Source organism: Corythoichthys intestinalis, chromosome 14 (assembly GCF_030265065.1).
Source record: "Corythoichthys intestinalis isolate RoL2023-P3 chromosome 14, ASM3026506v1, whole genome shotgun sequence".
Lineage (NCBI taxonomy): Eukaryota > Metazoa > Chordata > Actinopteri > Syngnathiformes > Syngnathidae > Corythoichthys > Corythoichthys intestinalis.
The window spans coordinates 42,516,652-42,542,976 of NC_080408.1; the positions used below are offsets into that span (position 1 = coordinate 42,516,652).

Sequence of the window (26,325 nt, forward strand, 5' to 3'; positions counted from 1 at the left end):
GTGGATCTTAGTATCCGTCTTACATTATCTGTATGCCAAAAAGCAGCACTATCGGATCCTCTCTATCGCCATTTCTCCACCCTGCCGTCTGTGCGTGAACCCGCTTTGTCTAAATTATCTCCCTTTCGCAGTCAACTTTTGGGCTCCTGCGCCTCTTGACCTCACTTCACCTGTCCCGTCATTCCCTACAGCAGATAGATGGCGCCTCCTCAAACTTAATGCTTACAGCAGCAACTGTCCTTTCATGATAAGGACTCGAAGCTCTCATTTAACCACATCTGAAGTGGCACTATAAGAGAATTCGTTTAGTGCGTGTATGTATGTGTGTGTGTGTGTGTGTGTGGGGGGGGGGGGGGGGGGGGGTTGTGTGTGTGTAATTGTGCGCGAGAGAGCAAGACTGAATTGTGCCCTGATACTCTTGGTACATCTCAGAATAAAGCCATCTCTGTTGTAACGTATAGTACAACTCAATCCTTTGTGAGAAACAGAACTGATTTTTTTCCAACTGATTTAGGGACACCTGTTAACAATCTTTTGAGTGACTAAAGAAAAACACACAACCTAAAAATGACATAAAAATTGGATCCCCGACAACACGCTCAGTGTTCCTCTAAAAATAAACAGTTTTTGCATTGACCACACATTAACTTTGGCATATTAACACAATACTCAGGGAACAGATTAACACTTGCTGCTGTTCTAACGGCTTTTGTGTTACTTCATAAATGAACAAACTGGCATTGAAACATGATCATTCAATACAAGCTGTACCAGTTCAAATGGATTTGATGTTTATTTCCTGTACATAATTACATAATTGTATTCTTTAGGTAAACTATAACTGTTAAATACATACAAATCACATATAATATTAAATCTATTGAATACAATCCATTTGGCAGACTTTGTAAATATATATACTATATACAGGTAGTCCCCGGGTTACAAAAGAGTTCCGGTCCTACGCTGGCGACGTAACAAGAATTTCCGCGTAAATCGGAATTAACACTTTAAGTACCCCTAAATTATAAAGTATTGTACTGTCTTTAATGATAGAGGATACACTGCCCTCTGGTGACAGCGTTGGGTCTGGCTGCACTGTCGCCTTGTATGACTGAATAACAGGCTCAAACGTCTGACATGGTTAAAGTATAGCTGCGCTCTGGTCTGGCCCACATCAGACTGTAAGTTGTTTCAGCTAATATATGTTTGTGTATGCATTTGTAATTAAGTTTAGAGTAACAGTTTGTGGAGTTATATGTGAGCGATTTGCTAAGAGAATTGTAAATACTTTAGCATTTGTAGCATTTAAGATTGCGGACTTTTGTAAGGCAAATTAGGCTAATTTAATCTACTAAATTTACATATTGATCAGACTAGCGGGACGTTTGAACACCTAGTGATTTATTGTTAAAATGTGTGTTGCTTTGAACATAAGTGTACATATGTGTGTTAAAGCTTTACAAATTGTCAAAAGTGAAGGAAGTAAAACGTTTCAAAAAGCACAATTGCCTTGTTTGCTGTCTGTAAAGCTGAACAACTTCCAATTTAGTAAGGACAGAATATGCCGTATTGATAAAGTAAAAAATAAGATACTATGAGGTACAATAAGGTACTGTTTATGAGACTTAAAAAAACAAAAAACAAAAAACGACTGGAAACAAAATGACAGATGAGACGTAAAGTCGAAATCACGTTAAGTCGAGTACGTCGTAACCCAGGGACAACCTGTATATGTTTATGTCGTATCAATACTATTACATTGTCATGAAATTGGTTATATACTCATCTAGTTTGATACGTAAAATTTTACACATTAAAAAGTTAAAAGTGTTAACTCATTCACTTTGAACTCCGATGACTTCACTGCAAGCCCTTTCAGTTCAAATTTGTTGGGTGTCTATGGCCATCAATGGCAGCCAATGAGTTAAACAGCTTTATGAAACAACCCCAATTCTGATGAAGTTGGGACATTGTGAATTTTGATGTCTACTGAATTGAATGCACAAAAAATTAGAGCTGTCAAACGATTACATTTTTTAATCGAGTTAATCAAAGCTTAAAAATAATCATAATTAATTTAAATTTAAACCATCTCTAAAATATGCCATATTTTTCTATAAATTCTTGTTGGAATGGAAAGGTAAAACACAAGACGGATATAGTCATTCAACATACTGTAATTTCATCATACTGAACATACGTACTGTATTTGTTTATTAAAACAATAACTCCACAAGATGGCATTAACATTATTAACATTCTTTCTGTTAAAGGGATCCACGGATAAAAAGACTTGTAGTTCTTAAAAGATAAATGTTAGTACAAGTTATAGTAATTTATTATTATATTTTATTATATTAAAACCCCTCTTAATGTTTTCGTTAATAAAATTTGTAAAATTTTCCATCAAAAAATAAACTAGTAGCTCGCCATTGTTGACGTCGCCGAGCAATGACGTCATACGAGCGCCCTGCCGTTCTTCTACAGTGTCTTTAACTACGTAAGGTAGTGATTGAAATACACCACAAGGTGTCAACGGCAAGTTTTAAATTACTTAGAAATCAAGCCAATGAGTGTGTTTTGTCCCTCGACTGACGCAGTAGTTCCCATCCGTTGTCCTTCACGGTCATTTGAGTGCTGGCTTCACAACGTACGAGACCTCCGATAGTTTGTATATTGTGACTAAATATTGCCATCCAGTGTATTTGTTGAGCTAAACGAAATGCTTAAATAGAGTTTGACCAAAGTCTGAGTAAGTTTTATGTGTATTTTGCATAGCTATTTTGATTGGGATTGCCAGTTCTCTTTGCATTGTAGTTTAACTGTATGAGAATAGGGCCTCATTAATACAGATTGAAGCGCTTTTCCTTTTGTGAATATTATTTTTTTTGAGAGATAGGAATATTATTTTGTTGTGCTTTCACTAAATGATATTTACAGTATGTTTATTGTGAAGGAGTTGCCGAAGCCTATGCCAATAAATGGCGCGGTCCAATGAACGCTTGTGTCCATTCGCCTTTCTATGCCTCTTAGCTCTCAATTTGCAAAAAATATCGTCATTGTAATCTGTTTGAGGCAATGCATGAGCGGGTCATTCCGCGCATGCGTTAAATGCATCAAATATTTTAACGCGATTGATTAAAAGACTTAATTACCACACGTTAACGCAATAAATTTGACAGCACTACAAAAAATACAATATTTTATGCCCAAACTGATAAGTTTTTTTTGTTGTTGTTGCAAATATTCCCTTGTTTTGAATTTCATAGCTGCACCACATTCCCAAAAAGCTGTGACAACCGTCAAAAAAAATAATAAATTCATCAGTCATTTTAGAACGGTCTGCTCGTGAACGGGTAATTTGTAAACAGCGTGAGCAAAGACTCACGGTTTTTCCAAAATTCAATTTCAAATAATTTCGAGCTTTGATCATTTATGGGCCATAACATCAGCAAAAGATTCAAAGAATCTGGAAAAATCTTTTAGGAAGCAGCAAGGCAGAGACCAACATGAAATGCCTGTGACCTTGGAACCCTCAGGCGTTACTACATTTAAAAAAAAAAAAAAAAAAGATTTCACCATGTAGTCCAATTCAGTAAACTATAGTCAGTTAATGCGGTTCATCGCTACATCTACTGTACAAAACTCTATTATGAAAAGCGGAAGCCACATAACACCAAAAATTGCCGCTGGCTTCTCTGCTCATCTGAAATGTACTGACAAAAAGTAGAAAAGTGTGGCCTAGCAATTCTATACCCATGGACATTGTTTCCAATGGGCCAAAGAGGAAAAGGACAATCCGCATTATCATCAGCAAAACATTCAAAAGCAGGCATGCTTTATGACATAAGTAAATTGCTGCAAAGACACCCTTAATGCATTGACTGAAAACCAATCATTCACTAGAATTTTGATATTTTCACCATTAACTTAATACTAAAGTGACATAACATAAGAGACAGTAGATTTCTTAGTGAGCATGACCACATTAAATTTAATGTCACACTGCATTATGCCTTGCGATTCCGGAGAAGACTGGTTTTCTTGCAACCTGTAAATGGTAAAAATTCAGGTAACAAGAGAATAAAAGGCTTGTTCTGCTCCCTTCCATACTTCTGACTTTGGCTTACAATCTCATGCTCTGATCTTCTCATATGATCCGAACAGGCTGGAGGAGATTGGATGACACTCTCGAGCACATGTCTTATGCCCAGAGTGCAGAGAGGTTTGCTACGTACTGGCGCAGCAGCAGTTCTTTTATTGTTAGTTTTTTTAACCCTTTATAGGGCATTCAATTAACTGTGATTGACAGTACTAAAGGTCCAATGTGTTTGAACTGGGAGGGCTAACAGTGAATGAAACATTTCTATTTTGTTAGTCCTCTAATGAGATCCAAACTGTCCTTGACCACAGGATGATCATCATACTGTTCCCATCAGACACTTCAGCTTGGCTGTAGTCCATAGACCCCAAGGAGGAACATCAGTGGACAGACATTGATCCGAAAAGCATCCCCCAGGCTCCAGGATGCTGCCAACACAGCACCCAGTGTACACACGGCAATACCGACGACTTCCAAACACAGCGCCAACCAATCGTTGGCAGACGTGTTAGCTAAGGCCCGCAAGAGTTCAGGTTTAACTCAATAACTGCCAATCCTGGAATGTGTACAGTAATGTCAGCATATGCAGTGTGGAAGTTAGTAAAATGTTTAAAACTCCTGTTAACGGTTGTAGACGCCCAATCCATTTTTACTGGCTGATCATTCGCTCCCATTAAAATGGATTGAACATCTATCACCGTCAAATCATGCTGAATGAAAAAAATCTGAATGTCAACATAATAAAATGATCTCATGTCAGTTTAAATTATTTAATGCCACCACTTGATTAGGGTTGAACGATTTTAGAAAAAATTAAAAAATCTACCGTAATTTTCGGACAACAAGGCGCACCTGACTATAAGCCGCCACCCACCAAATGGCATTTGGTCATAGATAAGCCGCACTGGACTATAAGCGCAGCTGTCCTCACTGTATTATGGGATATTTACACCAAAGATTTGACAGCGGTATCATAAGAATGTCATAAGACCAAATGAACCACCATGAAGCTTTGAACCAATTGGCTGCAAAGCTTCATTGCTTCAAGACGCTTCATTTGACCGTAACTGCTCCCTTGGACAAGCTCGTCAACCTAATGCTGTCAACACTGTTGTCATAAAATATGCCTCCTAGCATGCATTGCAGCGCTACAGATGTAAATAACAATGAAAATGTATGTACTGTGCTAATTATTTTTTTCAGTTAAAGTTCCAGTTGTTTCATTAATTAATAGTTATGGTATTTGGTAACACTTTGACAGTGGTGCCATAAGACAATCATAATTATGCCATGACACTGTCATGAGCATTAATGAATGCTTATAACAGATGTCATTTATCGTCATCCGGCAAATTATCTCACCTTTGAATGGATGTTAGTTTCCAGCTGGACATACAGTAAAGTAGTTAGTGACTTAATTTGCCGGATAACACTGAATGACATCTATCATAAACATTCAATAATGCCCATGATAGTTTCATGTCATAATCATGACGGTCTTATGACAGTTTTATAATGCCGCTGTCAAATGAAGTGATATCTATTAACCCAAATAAATCAACAAATATGCAGCACTGGACTATAAGGTGCAGTATGCAAAATGAGGGTAAAAAGTAGCGGCTTATAGTCTGAAAATTACGTTAATTTTGATTTTCTGGCCGATTTCTTCAAATCAAGCTTCAGTGCAAAATTCTGAATCCCTCGTGAGGAAAAGCGGCATGGAAAATGAATGAATGAATTTACAAACATGTTATGTAATGACATCATAGCATCAAAACATTATAAGCTATGACTAATGATGAAACGACACAAGTATTCTGCATGACTTCTAAGTTTTTGCCTGCATCCATTTACATCTGAATATGTGTCGTACCAATACAGCCAATGGAAATGGGCCCAACACGGCGCGAAAATGCTGGTATCGGTATCAGTAAGTACTAACAAATAATGCACTGATGTCAAACGCACTCTTCAGAATTTTGTTTCCAACCGAAGAAGAAAACTACTGTTGACATGTAGAACTGGGTACCAAAACTTGGTACCAATTGTGCACGGTTTCTGACATATAACCAGACCAGATAAATCTATTTTGAATTTTTTTTTGAAACGACATGACAATCGGCATTCGTCCAATACAGCACAGCCGTGTATTGAAATCTATATTGGGTGCAAAAAAAATGGTATCGTAAAAACCCTACTGAATCAGTTTATTGAGTTTTATTGTATGTAAAAATATTTTAAATGACTGTGAAATTTTAAATGAATGATCGCGAACATAATTGCAGCCTTGGAGATTTCAAAATAGCATTGTCGGAATTATGTTCCTCCATCCTTCTATTTGAGTGTAAAATGAGTTGAAAGAAGAGTAAGACCCAAAAGACAGACAGAAAAATGTTGCCAAAACACCAAGCATACATTGGAAATACTATACAGAATTTGACAAAGGTAACAACTAAGGACTGATACATACCCAATACACGAGTGCCTGCGAGTGGAAAAGTTGCCATGCATCTTCCGTTGGAAGCGAGAGTCTTTGTTCATCATTTTGTCGGCGAAGTTGAAATACAGCAGGTCAAAACAGAAATGGTCAAATGTGAGGGAAAAACCAGGTTTGTGCTATGAGAAACCATACCATGCTTGAAGGAACTTTAAAAAGTTTCTCATTTGAGGGGATTGTGGGAAACAAAAGAAAGAATCACAATAGTAAACTCGGTGGGATTTGAGCTGATTGCTACATCAAGTTAGGCCTTGTGAGTCCTTCTTGGTATTTCCTAGCTTTGCTGGAAGCGCTTTGCTTCCATCTCTGCGCAGAATTAACGGATCAGTGTGCATCAAGGTGGAAATTCAATTTATGGTCCAGCTTCTCAGTCCGGCATTATGTTCATGTCCACTTGTTTTCATGGAAAAGAGGGGCGCAGATATATTCAGCACATGCCTAAAAAGGCAAAGACTGTTGGCTGGTAGAGACCTCGCATCACAGAGCCTTTGTGTCTCTCATCTTGCAGAAAGTTCAAGCCAAGCCAAGTGTGCATCAAACCGATAGAATTAATTCTTCAGCTCACGCTATTTTTTCAGATCATCACTCATCTGTTACAGGTCCTCTTTTAAAATCCAAAAATAAGTTCAACCAGATCACCAGAAAAGCACAGAACAATATCTCTTTAAAAATGTTGTCCAATAACCTTTACCAAGTTGAGGATTTTATCAGTTTCCTTTTAACAACAGGCTGTACTGTGTTAACCCCAGTCGGGGACAAAAATGAGCTGGAAAGAGCATTTATACTCCCATCGGATGCTCCCTGGAGCGGACCGTCCCACGCAGTCCTTGTCAGAGAGCCCGCAACAGACGTCTGCTCCCTCTTCTATCCTCTCTTGAGAGTGGTGGGATCGAACTCGGGCTTGAAACAACAAACAACACTATCTCCCCAGAGTATAAAATACAGAGAGAAAGAGGAGGGGCTGGGTGCAGACCAGTTGACAGACGCAGAGCGAGAAAGTCCAAATGAGAGAGAAGGGACAGAGATGGTTGAGACTGAAAAAGTTTAGTGCTAACTAAGGGCGGGAACCTCTGGCTACCTCCTGATACAATATGATTTGCGATAAAAGGGTCATGATCTTACTATACAGTGTATCACAAAAATGAGTACACCCCTCACATTTCTGCAGATATTTAAGTATATCTTTTCATGGAACAACACTGACAAATTGACACAATGAAAAGTAGTCTGTGTGCAGCTTTAATAATAGAGTAAACTTATTTTCCCCTCAAAATAACTCCAAATATAGCCATTAATATCTAAACCCCTGGCAACAAAAGTGAGTACACCCCTTAGAAACTACGTACATCCCTAAATGTCCAAATTGAGTACTGCTTGTCATTTTCCCTGCAAAATGTCATGTGACTTGTTACAGGCGTGCTGTCAGTGTTGCTGCATAGATTGGAGAGGTGGGCTGTAAGCCTGTTAGTGCTCACACCATACGCCGCACTCTACATCAAATTGGTGTGCATGGCTGTCACCACAGGAGGAAGCCTCTTATGAAGACAAGAAAGCCCACCGGTCTCATCAGACCATAGGACATGGTTCCAATAATCCATGTGCTTTATTAACATGTCTTCAGCAAACTGTTTGCGGCTTTCTTGTGTACCCTCCACCTCTCCAACCTCTGCAGCAATGCTGACAGCACTACTGTAACATGTTACGTGACATTTTGGAGGGAAAATGACGAGCAGTACTCAATCTGGACATTAAGGGATGTACGTAGTTTCTAAGGGGTATACTCACTTTTGTTGCCAGGGGTTTAGATATTAATGGCTATATTTTGAGTTATTTTGAGGGGAAAATAAATTGCTTTTCATTGTGTCAAAGTGTCATTTTGTCAGTGTTGTTCCATGAAAAGATATAAAGATATACTTAAATATCTGCAGAAATGCGAGGGGTGTACTCACTTTTGTGATACACTGTATAGCAATATAACAAAGGGTCAGGAAATAAATCTACGATAGTCTACAATATAACTATTACAAAGAAAAGCTAGTCGCGGGCAATCCGTCTAAAACTTCCTCACAGACGAGTGCAACATTCTGTACATAAATACAGCAACACCATCTTGCAATATTCTTGTAAACAAACGAGTGTCTTTCTTAACTCATTGCCCACCATTGACAACAATAGACATCCAATTCATTTAAAATGGTAGGACTGGCTATAAATGGTCACGACATGTTAATGCTAGCAACCTGTTGGTTTCTTTACTAAATATTTATATGATTTCAAAACAATATACCAATACGTCGCGATGTACCACCATATCGATATAGTCTCACACCCTTCGTGCCAGTGTTGTTTTCATCAATAACCAATTTTTTCATAACGAAGACGAGATGATAACGAGCTAAAAACGTGTTTTGGGAGACATATTGAGACTAATGCCCGTTTTCGTCTAATGAGACGAGAACCGAGATGAAAATGCGCAACAGTTTCCATCACATGTTCACAATGTGTGACATTTAATGTGTAGTTAGCCTGCATTGTAGTAGTGGTGCTGTCCAGTCACCAGGCATGCACACACGAACAGTCGGACATCGTAACATTTGCTTAATTATCTTGGCCAGAGAGAATATGCAATGTTGCTTTAGCCTTTAAAGGTCTGTGCTGAGTGATAATCGCACAATAAATGTACCTTGTAGCGTTCGTGTTAGCGTTAAGCTAATGCTAATGGCAAGTGCCCTCTTAAACTCTCGGACAACTTTTTTTACATGCAGTTCGTGGCGTCCAGGTGGGTATAATTAATTGAAAATAATGTACTGTTTTCCTGTTGAATGTGTATTATCACCAAGTTGTAGGCGCTACAATATGGCTAGGTTCATACCGCAGGTGTTAATGCACAAATGCAATTTTTTCGTATTTTTCCGACTCAAGTCAGGCATTAACTTGACGATCTGAATGGGACAGGTTGCATAAAGGTGGATCATTTTAAATCCGATCTAAGTCTCTTTCGTGTGTTGTTAAAATCCAATCTGGGGCACATTTTTCCAGAATGTGGCTGCAGTCTGAACTGTCAAGTCTCCCAAATTGGAATTCATGCCGCAATTACGTCAGAAAAGAGCGAGAGACAGGGCGCTACGTTAGCGATGGAGCTGTGCATTAGCGTTAGCACCTAGCTTGAACGCAGCTTTTAGGAAAGAAGCAAGCTTGACAACAGTCATAAAAAACTTAATGGGAAGCGGGGGAGTATAAGCCTGAGAATGCTCGGTTTTCTCTCTGTGCTCCAAATGAGAAATATTTCAAGATTGCTTACACAGCCGAGATCGGGGTAAACTGTCCGTATATGTGTGCGTCAGGCACGCGCACATTAAATTTGAACATAAGATTAAACTGGGATTATTTATGTATGTCTATTATTTGTGTCCTGTTTTTGGAAATCAAAACATGATCACCAAAGAATAACGTTGAGCCAGCATTTGTTTTGATGCTCCTGCGCATGCGGGTCAGTTTGCACAGCGCATCTTGGACTGCGAATTAGTGCTAATTGCGTGATACTTGAACGGGCTCAATGAACAAAGGCAGTCTGAACGGGCACGCCAAAAAAACAGATATGACAAAAAATCGGAACTGTGCATTGAGACCTGCGGTATGAACCAAGCCTATGTGCTCGTCTGTCAATGTTCATTCCAAATAGTTGGAAACCTTTATTTTTTTTCTTCATTTTTGGTGTAATTTTTATTTTCAATTTTACAGACGAAAACATTTTTAGTAAATATCGACAAAAACTAACGTAATTTAGTCTTTGTGCTAAATTTTTTAAAAATTACGCAAAAATGTCCTGAACAAGACAATGTGCTTTCCCCTTTTCGTGTGAGCAACGTGCCTCCAAGCCAGCAGTAATAACAGTGCACTGGTCAATCAATACTTCAATATTGCATCTGTGTGTATGTGTTTTTTTTTTTTTTAAGTTGATTCAGCCCTCCTCTTTAATATTGAACTCTGCTCTCACGCAATCATACACTCGGATTGGATGGCACAATCAGTCAAACATGCATGAACAGGCAACTACAAGGGGAAAAAAATGGTAGTTCGGACAAAACAAACTACTTTTGCATTGTACGTTTTGTGGGAAAACAAATCTCAACTGAGTACAACGTATTTGATTTACTGTAATCTAATCTCACCACACACGCAACAGTTGACTCATACCATACTTAACTTTGAAATAAATGCAATTATCGACAAATAATGTTAGCCATTGTCCCCGTAAGCGTTGTCATTTTCTGTGACTAAATATTAGACATTTGCTCAAAATATGTAAGAATTCAAATTGAGATTTTTTTGACCTGATTGTAAAGAAAAAAAAAATTAAACACAAAACATGCCACCGCTAACACTAAGGCTACATTCCCACAGCAGGGCGTGATGCCCAATTCAGATTTTTTGTTAATTCTGATATTTTTGTGTAGCCCTTCATATTACACAAACATATGCAACTCACAAGATGAAGGGAACCGGTCCATAACGTCACACGCATACACACGTGTGATATGTCATCACTTGACGGTGTTTAGGGAAGTAAATATGGTCCCTAAGGGAGGTACCAGCCATCATGTTTTTGTGGTAATTTTTCAGGATTTATTACCATATTACTATATTTTTTGTGCCGTTTTCTGATACTACTTGTTTGCGTGTTGTTTGTTTTGTTGAACAGTGGTGACGTAACTCACTTTTTGATGACGTAAGTGGTGGAATGTAACAAAGTAAAAGTACTTTGTTACTGTACCTAAGTACATTTTGGGGATATCTGTACTTTCCTTGAGTACAAATATGAAGTGCATACCTGTCAAGTTGTATGGTTTCAGCGTAATTTGTAGAAATGAGCACTGATTTTTAAATACGTACGCCGTACGTTCAAAATCTGTACGTTTACGTGCATAACGTTTTTTTTTTCTCCGTTCGAATTTTGTCACCGTTTCGGCAACGAGACAATATGCGTTACTACGTTGGTTGAATGACGCGAGAAAAGTAAGAGACGTGGAGAGAGAAGAGTGTTTGTTGTGACGCTGTAGCAAACGTGATGCTAGGGTTAGGTGGCTCCAATATTTCCTAACTGTAGCCGACAGCCTACAATCTACGCCTAGATATCACATGCATATAGAACTACATGCGAAATGACAGACTCGGCGGCATTAGTAAACAGCCGCCATTTTAAACCAGTAGACTTCTCAGAAAGGCTCTGTTGTACTGAACCTTCCTGGCGAAGCTTAGTAACTTTTTATCTAAAATACTAAATCGGCAAAATCTTGACTTGAATTTATCTTTAAATGACGAAACAGTTTTAAAACTTTCACATATCGAAAGTAGACAGAAGGGAACTAATGCAAAAACGGGAGCAATTTTAACAACTTTAACAGTTGATTCACAACATTAAATGACTTCCAAACATAGCAAAGGTTACTATGTTTTTTTTGGTTTGTTTTTTTTTGAAAAAATGGACAAAAAAACTTACTCACTTACTTTTGGGAGAGGTAATTTGTAACTGTAATTAATTACTTTTTAAAAGTAAGATTAACAACACTGGTCATAAAGATGACACTGGTCATAAAGATGAAGTCTGCAGAATGAAGTGACGAAAGTGTAGATTTTATTCTGCCAATTTGTTGCCGAACACAATTTGCCTGCAATTATTGCTGATCACTTCTCAGAATTAGGAAAAGAAATGTTCCCTGACTCAAAGATTGCATCGGTAAGTTAATTTTATCAGTTGACCTTTATAATTTAATAACTTGACACACGAACGAACTACCTTGAAGTCAAACTGAATTGCGAGCTGAATTGCCATAAAGTGCAGCCATCAAGACATGAAATTGCCAAAAGTGCTACATACAATTATAACAAACGTCACTGTTAAATTTTAGTAATTATGATGCAGCTGAAGATATTGTTCTTTGATTGCACCAGGTTATATGTTACAATATAACCAATAAATTCATATTATTTGAAAAATTGAGTTTTATTTTGTTTCATATTGCACGCTATATACAACGTTGTAAGATTAGTAACCAATTTGTAACGGCAAACATCACTATTTGTAAGATTGCCAACGGCCTTGGGTTGACAGGTGTGGAAGTGGTACTTTTTACTTTTACTTCACTACATTTTACAGCAGGTATCTGTACTTTTTACGCTACTACTTTTAAAATTGTCGCCTGTGGTACATGTTACTTTTGTTTTTCTTTTTTTCTCATTGTGAATTGATAGTTTCGTTTTCATGCCTCCAGCGCATCGATAAGCCCTGTGCAATTTACCGTAACCGAGCACTAGAGACAGCAACACGAGTGCAAGCAAGACTAGGCAGGTAAACGTGATATTGATCATTAATACCACTGCACTCTTGTACAATAGGCACCTGATAATTGCTTGCAATCCGCCATTAAGCTAGGTGTAACGGGTGCACGCAAGTCCGTAGCGTGTGTTGCATAGAAATTTCCCTCCTGATGCCTTCAAGAGTGTGCACTGGCAGGGAAAGCTGTTAGCCTGGGCTTTTGGCTCAGTTGGTCAGGGCACTCGCCTGTCGTGCTGGACGTGTCGTGCTGTGCGGGTGTGAGTCCTGAACTGGACGAAAGGACGGATCCCGTTGTGAGGCACGGCTCCATTCAGACCAGTAATATAAGTTTTAGTTTTTGAGCTTCTGTTTACAGTGCAGTCAATTCTATTGTGCAGTCAATTTTATTGCCTGTTTTTTTTTTTTTGCTTTCTGCACTTGCATTTTGTTTTAAATAAAACTGAGCAGTCAATGAATTTTCTCGTTCTTTCCTTGAATATTGTATCAGATGTCTGTATGTATGTAGTGTATCACAAAAGTGAGTACACCCCTCGCATTTCTGCAGATATTTAAGTATATCTTTTCACGAGACAACACTGACAAAATGACCCTTTGACACAATGAAAAGTAGTCTGTGTGCAATTTATATAATAGAGTTAATTCATTTTGCCCACAAAAACTCATTACAGGAGTGCTGTCAGCATTGCTGCAGAGATTGAAGAGGTGGGGGGTCAGCCTCTTAGTGCTCAGACCATACGCTGCACTCTACATCAAATTGGTTTGCATGGCTATCACCCCAGGAGGAAGCCTCTTCTGAAGACGGTACACAAGACAGCCCGCCCGTCTCGTGAGACCATAGGGCGTGGTTCCAGTAATCCATGTGCTTTGTTGACATGTCTTCAGCAAACTGTTTGCGGGCTTTCTTGTGTACCATCTTCAGAAGAGGCTTCCTCCTGGGGTGACAGCCATGCACACCAATTGATGTAGAGTACGTCATATGGTCTGCGCACTAACAGGCTGACCCCCCACCTCTTCAATCTCTGCAGCAATACTGACAGCACTCCTGTAATGAGTCACATGACATTTTGGAGGAAAAATGACAAGCAGTACTCAATTTGGACATTTAGGGATGTACATAGTTTCTATGGGGTGTACTCACTTTCGTTGCCAGGGGTTTAGATATTAATGGCTATATTTGGAGTTATTTTGAGGGGAAAATAAATTAACTCTATTATATAAGCTGGACACAGAGTATTTTTCATTGTGTCAAAGTGTCATTTTGTCATTGTTGTCCCATGAAAAGATATACTTAAATATCTGCAGAAATGTGAGGGGTGTACACACTTTTGTGATACACTGTATGTACATACACATATATATATGGACTTTTACTTGAGTACATTTTTTCTTAGATACTGAAAAGGCCCAGGTCATTCATGAAAATGACTTCATACTGCATTAAAATGTCAGCATATGGGCCAAAATGAAATCGGAATTGACCTGCAGTGTGAACTAGGGCTACAGCTAATAAGTAGTTTAATTAATTAAAATAATTATTCATCTATTGATTAATTAGTTCGATTAATTGTGTAATCAGATAACAAACATCTAATGTGTTGCAGAATAATTATAGGAGATGTAAAACAAAGAAACAAGTGTTTATGCTCGCAATTGCTTATAGTTTGACCTGCAGATCCACTGGCACCAAGATTGATAGACGAGAGTATTAGTACATATTTACTGTTGCCACCAGAAGGCAGTGTATCCCTCCAAATCAACAAAAGTAAATACAGGTAGTCCCCAGGTTAGGGGTACTTAAAAAGGTAATTCTGATTCACACGGAAATTCGGGTTCCGTTGCCAGCGTAATAACGGAACTTGTATGTAACCTGGGGACTTCCTGTACAACAATTTCAAAACAAACCACTACAACACTACTCTAGTTACCAATCATCGAAGCACCAAAATAGAATTCAAAATTTTTTCTAATCCAATCCCGATTTAATTGATTAATCAGTGCATCACTAGTATGAACAAAGCCTAATAGACTCGAGCACTGGTGCATTTTATAATGTACCAGCATTGATCAAATGTTTCCCCATATGCTGGGCGGCCACTTCTTGGAGATACTGGCTTTTATTTACATTTTTCTTCGCAGTCGCAGCCGATGAGTTACCAAAGATAAAAGTGATGTTAAATGTTAGTAGTTGTTTTTTCTTCTTTCTTTCTTAATTGATGTTTTTGTATGTAACATATGTGCAGGCATGCATCTGCGTGTATCTGCGTTAGTGGTGAGCAAGCCCGAAGGGGGTCTTGCACAGGGTGCTATTCAAGCTCAACCCATCACTGGTCACGCATAAGCAAAACTTACAACAAAGGAAGACCATTTTATGTGTTGAGAACTTTCCTTCCAGCGCAAACTTTCTCTTCTGATCATACACTCCCATTTACTTTGCTTTGAAGTTGAGCCTTGAGACTTGAAACCCGCCTGACTAATGCACGCAGGCAATGGTTGACTTTAGTGTCAAAAGGTGGCACACATGCAAACACACAATTTCAAATACATTACTTTGGTGCACTTTAATGATTTTAGAGGAAGTACTAGGATAAAAATAACAGATTAGAGCAGTTACAGCAGGCTCAAAATGTGCATTATAATGCTAAACATATGTTGTATTTAAGACTACATGGCTGTCACCGAATGATTATGTTTCTGTGCCATTAACAGTGATACATGTCAAATCCATTTGGACTAGTACTGAATAACTTTAAAGCTGTTCAAAGAGGAAATTCTTTGATCTGTTTCCTTAGTTCGAATGTTATAACTGGTAATTTACTGACTTTGCTGTGTGGTCAATGTAGTACAAACAGCTCTTTTACAGAGGAACTCTGGTTCGTCTTTCACAGTCAATGACATCTTAAACGAATCGTTAGGTACAGTGGGGCAGATAAGTATTTAGTCAACCTCCAATTGTGCAACTTCTCCTACTTGAAAAGATTAGAGAGGCCTGTAATTGTCAACATAGGTATACCTCAACCATGAGAGACAGAATATGGGGGGAAAAAAACTGAAAATCACGTTGTTTTATTTTTAAAGAATGTATTTCCAAATTAGAGTGGAAAATAAGTATTTGGTCACCTACAAACAAGCAAGATTTCTGGCTGTCAAAGAGGTCTAACTTCTTCTAACGAGGTTTAACAAGGCTCCACTCGTTACCCGTATTAATGGCACCTGTTTTAACTCATTATCGGTATTAAAGACACCTGTCCACAACCTCAGTCAGTCACACTCCAAACTCCACTATGGCCAAGAACAAAGAGCTGTCGAAGGACACCAGAGACAAAATTGTAGACCTGCACCAGGCTGGGAAGACTGAATCTGCAATAGGTAAAACGCTTGGTGTAAAGAAATCAACTGTGGGAGCAATTATTAGAAAATGGAAGACATACAAGACCACTGATAATCTCCCTCGATCTGGGGCTTCATGCAAGATCTCACCCCGTGGCGTCAAAATGATAACAAGAACGGTGAGCAAAAATCCCAGAACCACACGGGGGGGACCTAGTGAATGACCTACAGAGAGCTGGGACCACAGTAACAAAGGCTACTATCAGTAACACAATGCACCGCCAGGCACTCAAATCCTGCACTGCCAGACGTGTCCCCCTGCTGAAAAAAGTACACATCCAGGCCATCTGCGGTTTGCTAGAGAGTATTTGGATGATCCAGAAGAGGACTGGGAGAATGTGTTATGGTCAGATGAAAACAAAATAGAACTTTTTGGTAGAAACACAGGTTCTCGTGTTTGGAGGAGAAACAATACTGAATTACATCCGAAGAACAGCATACCCACTGTGAAGCATGGGGGTGGAAACATCATGCTTTGGGGCTGTTTTTCTGCAAAGGGACCAGGACGATTGATCTGGGTAAAGGAAAGAATGAATGGGGCCATGTATCGAGAGATTTTGAATGAAAATCTCCTTCCATCAGCATGGGCACTGAAGATGAGACGTGGCTGGTCCTTTCAGCATGACAATGATCCCAAACACACAGCCATGGCAACAAAGGAGTGGCTTCGTAAGAAGCATTTCAAGGTCCTGGAGTGGCCTAGCCAGTCTCCAGATCTCAACCCTATGGCAAATCTGTGGAGGGAGTTGAAAGTCCGTGTTGCCCAATGACAGCTCCAAAACATCACTTCTCTAGAGGAGATCTGCATGGAGGAATGGGCCAAAATACCAGCGACAGTGTGTGAAAAGCTTGTGAAGTGTTACAGAAAACGTTTGGCCTCCGTTATTGCCAACAAAGGGTACATAACAAAGTATTGAGATGAACTTTTGGTATTGACCAAATACTTATTTTCCGCCATGATTTGCAAATAAATTCTTTAAAAATCAAACAATGTGATTTTCTGTTTGTTTTTTCCACATTCTATCTCTCATGGTTGAGGTTTACCCATGTTGACAACTACAGGCCTCTCTAATATTTTCAAGTAGAAGAAGTTGCACAATTAGTGGTTGACTAAATACTTATTTGCTCCACTGTACAATTTTATATTTTCTATATTTAAGGGGTGTTAATGTTGCAACCATACATAAAATTTAACTCATTCAATGAGTTAATATGTAGAAGATTAAGAACTTTTTGATGAACACTTGGACCAGCTAGGGTACTGTATTTATATGTTCATCATTATGGTTGTACTTGAGAGGCCCAGCAGTTTATAAGGTTGTTTTGGGCCAAAACGTTGGTGGAGCTAATCCATCTAAGATACTCAGGTACTCCGGTTACCTCCCACAATCCAAAAACATGTATGGTGGCTGATTGAACTCTAAATTGTCCTTAAGTATGAGTGTGTGCAAATGCTTGTGTGTTTTCTTGTTGTGCCTTCGATTGGCTGGCAACCGATTCAGGATGGACCCGCCTACTGTCCATAGTTGACTGGGATAAGCTCCTGCACCCCTGGCACCCTTGTGATGTAAGCAGCTCGGACTCTCACTGGAGCAGCCGAGTGTGAAGTGGTTGAGATTAAGATCAGTACCTCCAAATCCACGACCATGGTTCTCAGTCGGAAAAGGAGAGGGCAAGCCACCTCTCCGGGACGGGGATGAGATCCTGCCCCAAGTGGAGGAATTCGAATATCTTTGTGTCTTGTTTACAAGGCAAGGCAGGAAGGAGCGGAAGATCGATAGGCAGATCAGTGCAGTGTCTGCAGAGATGCAGACTCTTCACCAGTCTATTGTGGTGAAGAAGGAGCTGAGCCAAAAAGGAGAAGCTCTCGATTTACCAGTCAATCTACGTTCCAACCCTCACTTATGGTCACGAGCTGTGGGTCGTGGCCAATAAGAATGAGTTGGGAGAATGACAATGACTGGCAAAAAAGTAAAATATTTTCATGAGCCCTCTTCCATGTTTACGCATTAGAAAGGTGCAAATTCTGTGAATGAGTTTGGAAAATGACAATGACTGGCAAAAAAGTCAAATATTTTTTCATGAGAAGAATCTATCTGATAAGGTTTATAGAGCGGAAATAGGCTTTCAATAAAGTTGGACATTGAGTAAAAATAAAGTCGCAGGTGTTTTAAAATTGTGCTCAGTTGCGACATTCATTTTCCGCTGGATCCTCGTTTTGTTTAATTTATCCTCGTTGCCAGCCATCCTGCAATAACTTTTCTTCCTCCCTTCAGTTTTGACACTTGGAGACACTACACATACACTTTCAGATGGCTGTTTTGCAGAACTGGTCAATTTAAAGTGCTGCGGTTTGATGTAATTTTTCCAGAACGGACCATGAAATGAAATCCTTTACCACTAAATCTGTCTGTATAATATTTAGATTTTCTGCAGACAGTAAAATCTAGGAAAGAGTTTGGCTTACAGTTGAAAGGTCAAACAAGAGATTAACGAGATTAACAAGAACAAAATCTGAGTTTCTTTGGAGGCTCTGGTTTTAATGGGAAAATGCATTACACACTAATAAAATACTGTTAGATGGCATTTCAGACCACCAGCTTTTGGCCAGTTTTTTTTTTTTCCAGAATCAATTGGCCATCCTGAAACATTGGAAAAGGGTCATCATTGACAAAGAGGGAGGAGGCCTTTAAATTCCTTTAAAGGCCTTCCAAAAGCGCCTTAACATATTTGCAGAAGGACAAGGTTTAACAAATATCTCTTTGTCATCACACCAAAATTTAATTTTGTTTATTGATTGTCACTGATCATCAAGAGTTTAATTTCGATTTGCAACTAAGTGATAACATGACTCTTGCATAAATGTTGTGAATTCATCACTGTTCGAATCCTCAACATGAGCTCATAAAAGCTGAGTTTTTGTGCTTGGGGTTTACCGGCAGCCAACACAGCTGTGTTCTTAGAGTGCCCACTCCACATAACGCCCAAGATAAAGATGGTAGTGGTAAGGAGTAAGAAATAAAAACACCTCATTTCGATATATTTTTACTAAGGTGTAACAATACAATGACTGACAGTATCAAATCAAGGCAGTTTTTGTAATACAGTGATCCCTCATTTTTCACGGTCAATGAGGACCAGAACCTGCCATGATAAGTGAAAAACCGCAAAGTAGCGCCCCCACCCCCATAATTTTTTTTTTTTGGGAGTGTGTTCGATGTATTTATTCAGATTTATCATTGGAAAGAAATACATTTAAGACGTTTTTTCACTTTTTTCCCCAAAGTACAATTTAGAAAAAACTTTTATTATAATAGTTTTTTAAGCACTAACTATAAGTTTTAAACATGTCCCATTGAATTATTTTTTAAACAAGAATAAAAAGTTTAAAAATATTTGTCTTTATTAAATGCTTCATTGAGTGAGTCCACTCAAATCCCCTCAAGCTGCTCACTTACACACAATTAGTTGCCACAGCAACTGTTTAACAAGTTAAACGATGATTGACGCATGCGGCGCTTAGAAGCTTCAGGTTCCAGGCATCTGGGTCAAGCTCAAACATTAAATGTCTGTCAATCATCGATAACTTTAATAAGCAACTCCAGTGCACTGCCTGAGCAACAAAGAGCAGGGAGGAAGGGAGGGAGAGTGAGACGACGCGATAGGCGCAGGACCACTTATCTGTTTTTTTTTTTAATTGAAAAAAAAAAAAAAATCCGTGATGGACTGAGGGCACAAAGTCTGAAGCGCGAAGTAGCGAGGGATCACTGTACTGACAAACATCTTCTCGTCCCAAATATATGTTAATATGTTATATATATATATATATATACAGTGCCTTGCAAAAGTATTCGGCCCCCTTGAATCTTGCAACCTTTCGCCACATTTCAGGCTTCAAACATAAAGATATGAAATTTAATTTTTTTTGTCAAGAATCAACAACAAGTGGGACACAATCGTGAAGTGGAACAACATTTATTTGATAATTTAAACTTTTTTAACAAATAAAAAACTGAAAAGTGGGGCGTGCAATATTATTCGGCCCCTTTACTTTCAGTGCAGCAAACTCACTCCAGAAGTTCAGTGAGGATCTCTGAATGATCCAATGTTGTCCTAAATGACCGATGATGATAAATAGAATCCACCTGTGTGTAATCAAGTCTCCGTATAAATGCACCTGCTCTGTGATAGTCTCAGGGTTCTGTTTAAAGTGCAGAGAGCATTATGAAAACCAAGGAACACACCAGGCAGGTCCGAGATACCGTTGTGGAGAAGTTTAAAGCTGGATTTGGATACAAAAAGATTTCCCAAGCTTTAAACATCTCAAGGAGCACTGTGCAAGCCATCATATTGAAATGGAAGGAGCATCAGACCACTGCAAATCCACCAAGACCCGGCCGTCCTTCTAAACTTTCTTCTCAAACAAGGAGAAAACTGATCAGAGATGCAGCCAAGAGGCCCATGATCACTCTGGATGAACTGCAGAGATCTACAGCTGAGGTGGGAGAGTCTGTCCATAGGACAACAATCAGTCGTACACTGCACAAATCTGGCCTTTATTGAAGAGTGGCAAGAAGAAAGCCATTTCTCAAAGATATCCATAAAAAGTCTCGTTTAAAGTTTGCCACAAGCCACCTGGGAGACACACCAAACATGTGGAAGAAGGTGCTCTGGTCAGATGAAACCAAAATTGAACTTTTTGGCCACAATGCAAAACGATATGTTTGGCGTAAAAGCAACACAGCTCATCACCCTGAACACACCATCCCCACTGTCAAACATGGTGGTGGCAGCATCATGGTTTGGGCCTGCTTTTCTTCAGCAGGGACAGGGAAGATGGTTAAAATTGACGGGAAGATGGATGCACCCAAATACAGGAACATTCTGGAAGAAAACCTGTTGGTATCTGCACAAGACCTGAGACTAGGACGGAGATTTATCTTCCAACAGGACAATGATCCAAAACATAAAGCCAAATCTACAATGGAATGGTTCAAAAATAAACGTACCCAGGTGTTAGAATGGCCAAGTCAAAGTCCAGACCTGAATCCAATCGAGAATCTGTGGAAAGAGCTGAAGACTGCTGTTCACAAACACTCTCCATCCAACCTCACTGAGCTCGAGCTGTTTTGCAAGGAAGAATGGGCAAGAATGTCAGTCTCTCGATGTGCAAAACTGATAGAAACATACCCCAAGCGACTTGCAGCTGTAATTGGAGCAAAAGGTGGCGCTTTAAAGTATTAACGCAAGGGGGCCGAATAATATTGCACGCCCCACTTTTCAGTTTTTTATTTGTTAAAAAAGTTTAAATTATCCAATAAATTTTGTTCCACTTCACGATTGTGTCCCACTTGTTGTTGATTCTTGACAAAAAATTAAAATTTTATATTTTTATGTTTGAAGCCTGCAATGTGGCGAAAGGTTGCAAGGTTCAAGGGGGCCGAATACTTTTGCAAGGCACTGTATATAAAACATATGTTATATCAAGATTTACTACACTTACTACAACTATCTACATTTGAACACAGGTCTGGAATTTTTACTGCTTCCTTTGTCAAACCCTAACACTTATTTATTTTTCCTAGTAGTCAACGACATACCATAAAGAGGTGTGAAAAGAGAGAAAGTCAATCGCAGGTTTGGTCTTGATTCAGATATTGGGGTCTTGTATACAGAAATAAAAATATATGATTTATAACAATAGACATCAAATCCATTTGTACCGTATCAGTTTTCAACCAAGATTGTTTTTTTTTTCTTTTTAATAGAAGACTTTTTTTAAGAGTCTGTATTTTTTCATACAATAAGAGTCGAAGCAGTACTTAATTCTTTTTATCTACACTTTCACAGATAATACTTTGACTCCTTAAAAACAATATGATTCATCCTAAGGGGAGTAATTTTGCCACCTCCAGCAAAAACAAACATGACGTCATTACATAATACTAAAGAAAACGTGAGAAGTGAAGGTTATGTTTCTTCGCTACGTGGCTGCTGTGTGTTTGACGTATACAAAGTATTTGCCCGACAAAGTGGAACAACAAACACAGCTGATCCGGCGACAGGAGGGATGTCGTGTGTTGACAGAGGTGAGTCCAATCAGGTGGACAAAGCTTTGGAAAAACACTCACACCTCGAGGAAATTAAACACTAAAACTGACAGCCGTAGGGAGAAAAAACCATTTGAAATGTCAAAACAAGTGAGCCAAGCTATGACGCAAATGTTTAAAAGCAGCATTAAATCTCCTGACTATGCTAATTTGACCGTCCTGAAACAGTGCATTATGTTAAAGAGCAACAAGAGTGTGAATTCCTAAACATGAGCTTGGCATCAACACTTTATAATCCAGTGGCCAAAAATAAATGAACAAGAAAGAGCAGCTGAAGAGCACCAATTGTGCTGGCAAAATCTAGCAGTCGAACAACTGACAGAACGCAAAACTGAGAAAACAGTTTGGAACTCTCAGCTCAAAACACTTGAGATGTGTAAATGTAGTCTTGCCCATTTTGAACTCAATGGCTGCCATTGACAGTGTCAGACGTCCAATCTATTTTGACTGGGAGGGGCTTTCAGCATCAATTGCACTGAAACATGATTTTAAAATGCCAGCCACACCGGTTCAAATGGATTTGATGTCTATTGTTGTCAATGATGGTGAATGAGTTAAGAACAGAAACTAGCAAAATTGCCAAGTAATTTTTGGAATGCCTACTAAAACCCCGAAACAGAAGCTGATTTCTAGACTCTACCTGGGCGTGTGGGCCAAGGTGAAACGGCGCTTCTGGAGATTGATGCTCCGGTTCATCATCATCTTCCTGAAGAGCAAAGGAGAATTGCGAGGGGATCCACTTGGGGAATTCTTTGGAGATCCACCCGGCGATGCCATCTTTGACCGTGGTATGAGCTGAATGATCGGCACTCTCTGCCTTCTTTGTTCCTGTGGCCCCACCTGAACTTGGAGTTGCTCTTCCTCGGTGCTCTCAGAGCACAAGTCAGTCATGGTCAGCAATGGAGACTGGTTTAACTCTGACAAAGTGTGAGGCGCTTTTCCTTGAATGCCTTAATTCTTATATCAACAGTATGTGTACGGCGATAACCACATAGTAGTTTTTTTGTCAGTCCAAATCCAGTGCATCTAACTTTTATGACAGAATCCAAAAGTAGATCCAATGTGTGTGCCTTGTCCCATCCTGAAGGGGCATAAGTACATCAATGTAGAGTTTGTGCGTCCCTCCTGCTCTCTTGAAGCTTTGTTTACATTACTGCTAAGCCTTCCCCTCTCTCCAACTAAATATGGACGTCTGATTTACAGGGGAGCAGCATCATGACAGATCTCTCCATGTTCTCTTCTGTCCCTCAGCCTCCCACTTTCTTCAATCCTAAAATAGAATCTTGCTCTACAACTTGGACAGTGCGCTAAAGTACTACTTCCTCTTTGAGTCTCTAAACGGAGCCATTACTTGGCTTGCTTTGTAGTCATGTAAACTGAATTTGCAAACTCAGGAACCTCTTCTAACTCCATGGTAAATTTTGTTGGGGAATTGCCTGTTTTCAAAGAGGCAGCCTCTTTGCTTTTCACATGCTCCAGGATTACCAAGACCAGTCACATGAAGCTCCTCTGACTAGAACAGCTAGAGAGCATGGGTGCTGTCACGATGGCGCTCTCTATCTGTGACCAGAGGCAACATCATCTAACCCCCTCCCAACCTCACCCGCTTGCTTATTGCTGGGGAGCAAGAAAGGGAACATGTGACTAAGGACTCGCAGCTAAATCCCGTTTTTGTGTAGACAATAAAATAACCTAAGGAGCTGAACCATCTGATACTGGGGCTCAGTTGACGGCCAACATCTAAGAAAGAGCTAAACAAATTATTGTTTCAGCTTGTTTCTGCATTTTTTGTAACTAAAAATCTGGAGAAATACTATGGACTGTTGAACATACATGTAGAGGTAGCCCCTGTCAGTCAGCCCAATTGTGGATGGATGATGGATTTAATTCCCCAGAAAACTTGCAAAGCCTGGTGGTAAAGAAGCCCATCAGAGGTACACCATGTTTTTTGAAAAAATAAGTAAAGCAAAAATGTTGACAGGAATTTTGAAATTATGCCTACTATGTGTTATTATAGGCTATTAAATAACAATATTTAACTGTAGGATTTTACAAAAAGACAGCCTAAAAATGCAGTTTTAACATGCATAAAATCTCACCATTGTGCTTTCAAATGCATCACCAGATGCAGTTAAAAGGTAGGAGAAAAATCGCTCGTCAACCAAGATAAAAAATATATAGAATTACACCATGCACATACAAATAAAGCCCAACATATACTGGTCCTTCTAAAAAAATTACCATATAGTGATAAAGTTCATTATTTTCTGCAATGTACTGATAAACATTAGACTTTCATATATTTTAGATTCATTACAGACTACTGAAGTAGTTCAAGCCTTTTATTGGTTTAATATTGATGATTTTGGCAAAAAAGTCAAGAAAAAACAAAAATCCATACCTCACAAAATTAGCATATCATGAAAAGGTACTCTAAAGAAGCTACTAACCCAATCATCTGAATCAACAAATTAACTCAAAACCCCTGCGAAAGATTCCTGAGGCGTTCAAAAACTCCCAGCCTGGTTAATTACTCAAAACCGCAATGATGGGCAAGACTGCCGACCTGACTGCTGTCCAGAAGGCCATCATTGACACCCTCAAGCAAGAGGCTAAGACACAGAAGAAATTTCCGAGCGAATAGGCTGTTCCCAGAGTGCTGTATCAAGGCACCTCAGTGGGAAGTCTGTGGGAAAGAAAAAGTGTGGCAAGAAACACTGCACAACCAGAGGAGGTGACCACACCCTGAGAAAGATTGTGGAGAAGGGCCGATTCCAGACCTTAGGGGACCTACAGAAACATTGGACTGAGACTGGAGTAGAAACATCCAGAGCCACCGTGCACAGGCGTGTGCTGGAAATGGGCTACAGGTGCCGCATTCCCAAGGTCAAGCCACTTTTGAACTTGAAACAGCGGCACAAACGCCTGACCTGGGCTACAGAGAAGCAGCACTGGACTGTTGTTCAGTGGTCCAAAGTACTTGTTTTCAGATGAAAGCAAATTTTGCATGTCATTCAGAAATCAAGGTGCCAGAGTTTGGAGGAAGACTGGGGAGAAGGAAATGCAAAAATGCCTGAAGTCAAGAGTCAAGTACTCACAGTCAGTGATGGTCTGGGGTGCCATGTCAGCTGCTGGTGTTGGTCTACTGTTTTTTATCAATGGCAGGGTGAATGAAGCTAGCTATCAGGAGATTTTGGAGCACTTCAGGCTTCCATCTGCTGAAAAGCTTTATGGAGATGAAGATTTCATTTTTCAGCACGACCTGACACCTGCTCACAGTGCCAAAACCACTGGTAAATGGTTTACTAACCATGGCATTACTGGTCTCAACTGGACTGCCAACTCTCCTGACCTGAACCCCATAGAGAATCTGTGGGATATTGTGAAGAGGAAGTTGAGAGACACCAGACCCAACACTGCGGATGATCTTAAGGCCGCTATCGAAGCATCCTGGGCCTCCACCTCAGCAGTGCCACAGGCTGGTTGCCTTGATCTGGTTAAGCAAGAATCCAATCAACTCGGTCGAAACTCAAGTTCTGATAGCACAGTTGCAATAAGGGATGCATTTGCTGCCAGCCCCTCCGAGTCAAAAAGGATTGGACGTCAATCACCATAAATGGCACAGAAGCATGATCATTCAATGCCAATCATACCTGTTCAAATGGATTTGTTGAATATCATCATTGAGCATGCTTTTTTTCTGTATATAAATGAAGATTTGACCTACAGCCGCATCATTTGAAGCCGAAGGGTTAACTTGAATTTGATAAGTAAAGAGCATATTGAAAATAACTAATTGAAATAAATAAATAAATGAATAACAGATCAAATTTAGCCGTAATGCCCAGCACTACTGTCAATGGCACAGAGGCTTAAGTATTTACTTCCA

At 39.4% G+C, this 26,325-nt stretch overlaps 1 protein-coding gene across 5 annotated transcripts in view; it reads right to left on the reverse strand.

Annotated features, from left to right (window-relative positions):
• The window catches only part of pde4ca (phosphodiesterase 4C, cAMP-specific a), a 146,455-nt gene that overhangs the window by 102,719 nt on the left and 17,411 nt on the right, over positions 1 to 26,325 (reverse strand). Inside the window, exon 1 of one of the 5 annotated variants that reach the window (XM_057856429.1) lies at positions 23,077 to 25,710. The exons of 2 other annotated variants lie outside the window; for them this stretch is intronic. In XM_057856429.1, coding sequence (XP_057712412.1) covers positions 23,077 to 23,327 — 251 coding nt within the window. In that variant the 5' untranslated portion in view covers positions 23,328 to 25,710. Of the gene's footprint in view, positions 1 to 6,575; positions 7,812 to 23,076; positions 25,711 to 26,325 lie in introns of those variants that run through there. 2 more of the 5 variants (XM_057856431.1, XM_057856433.1) reach the window with 2 other exon arrangements.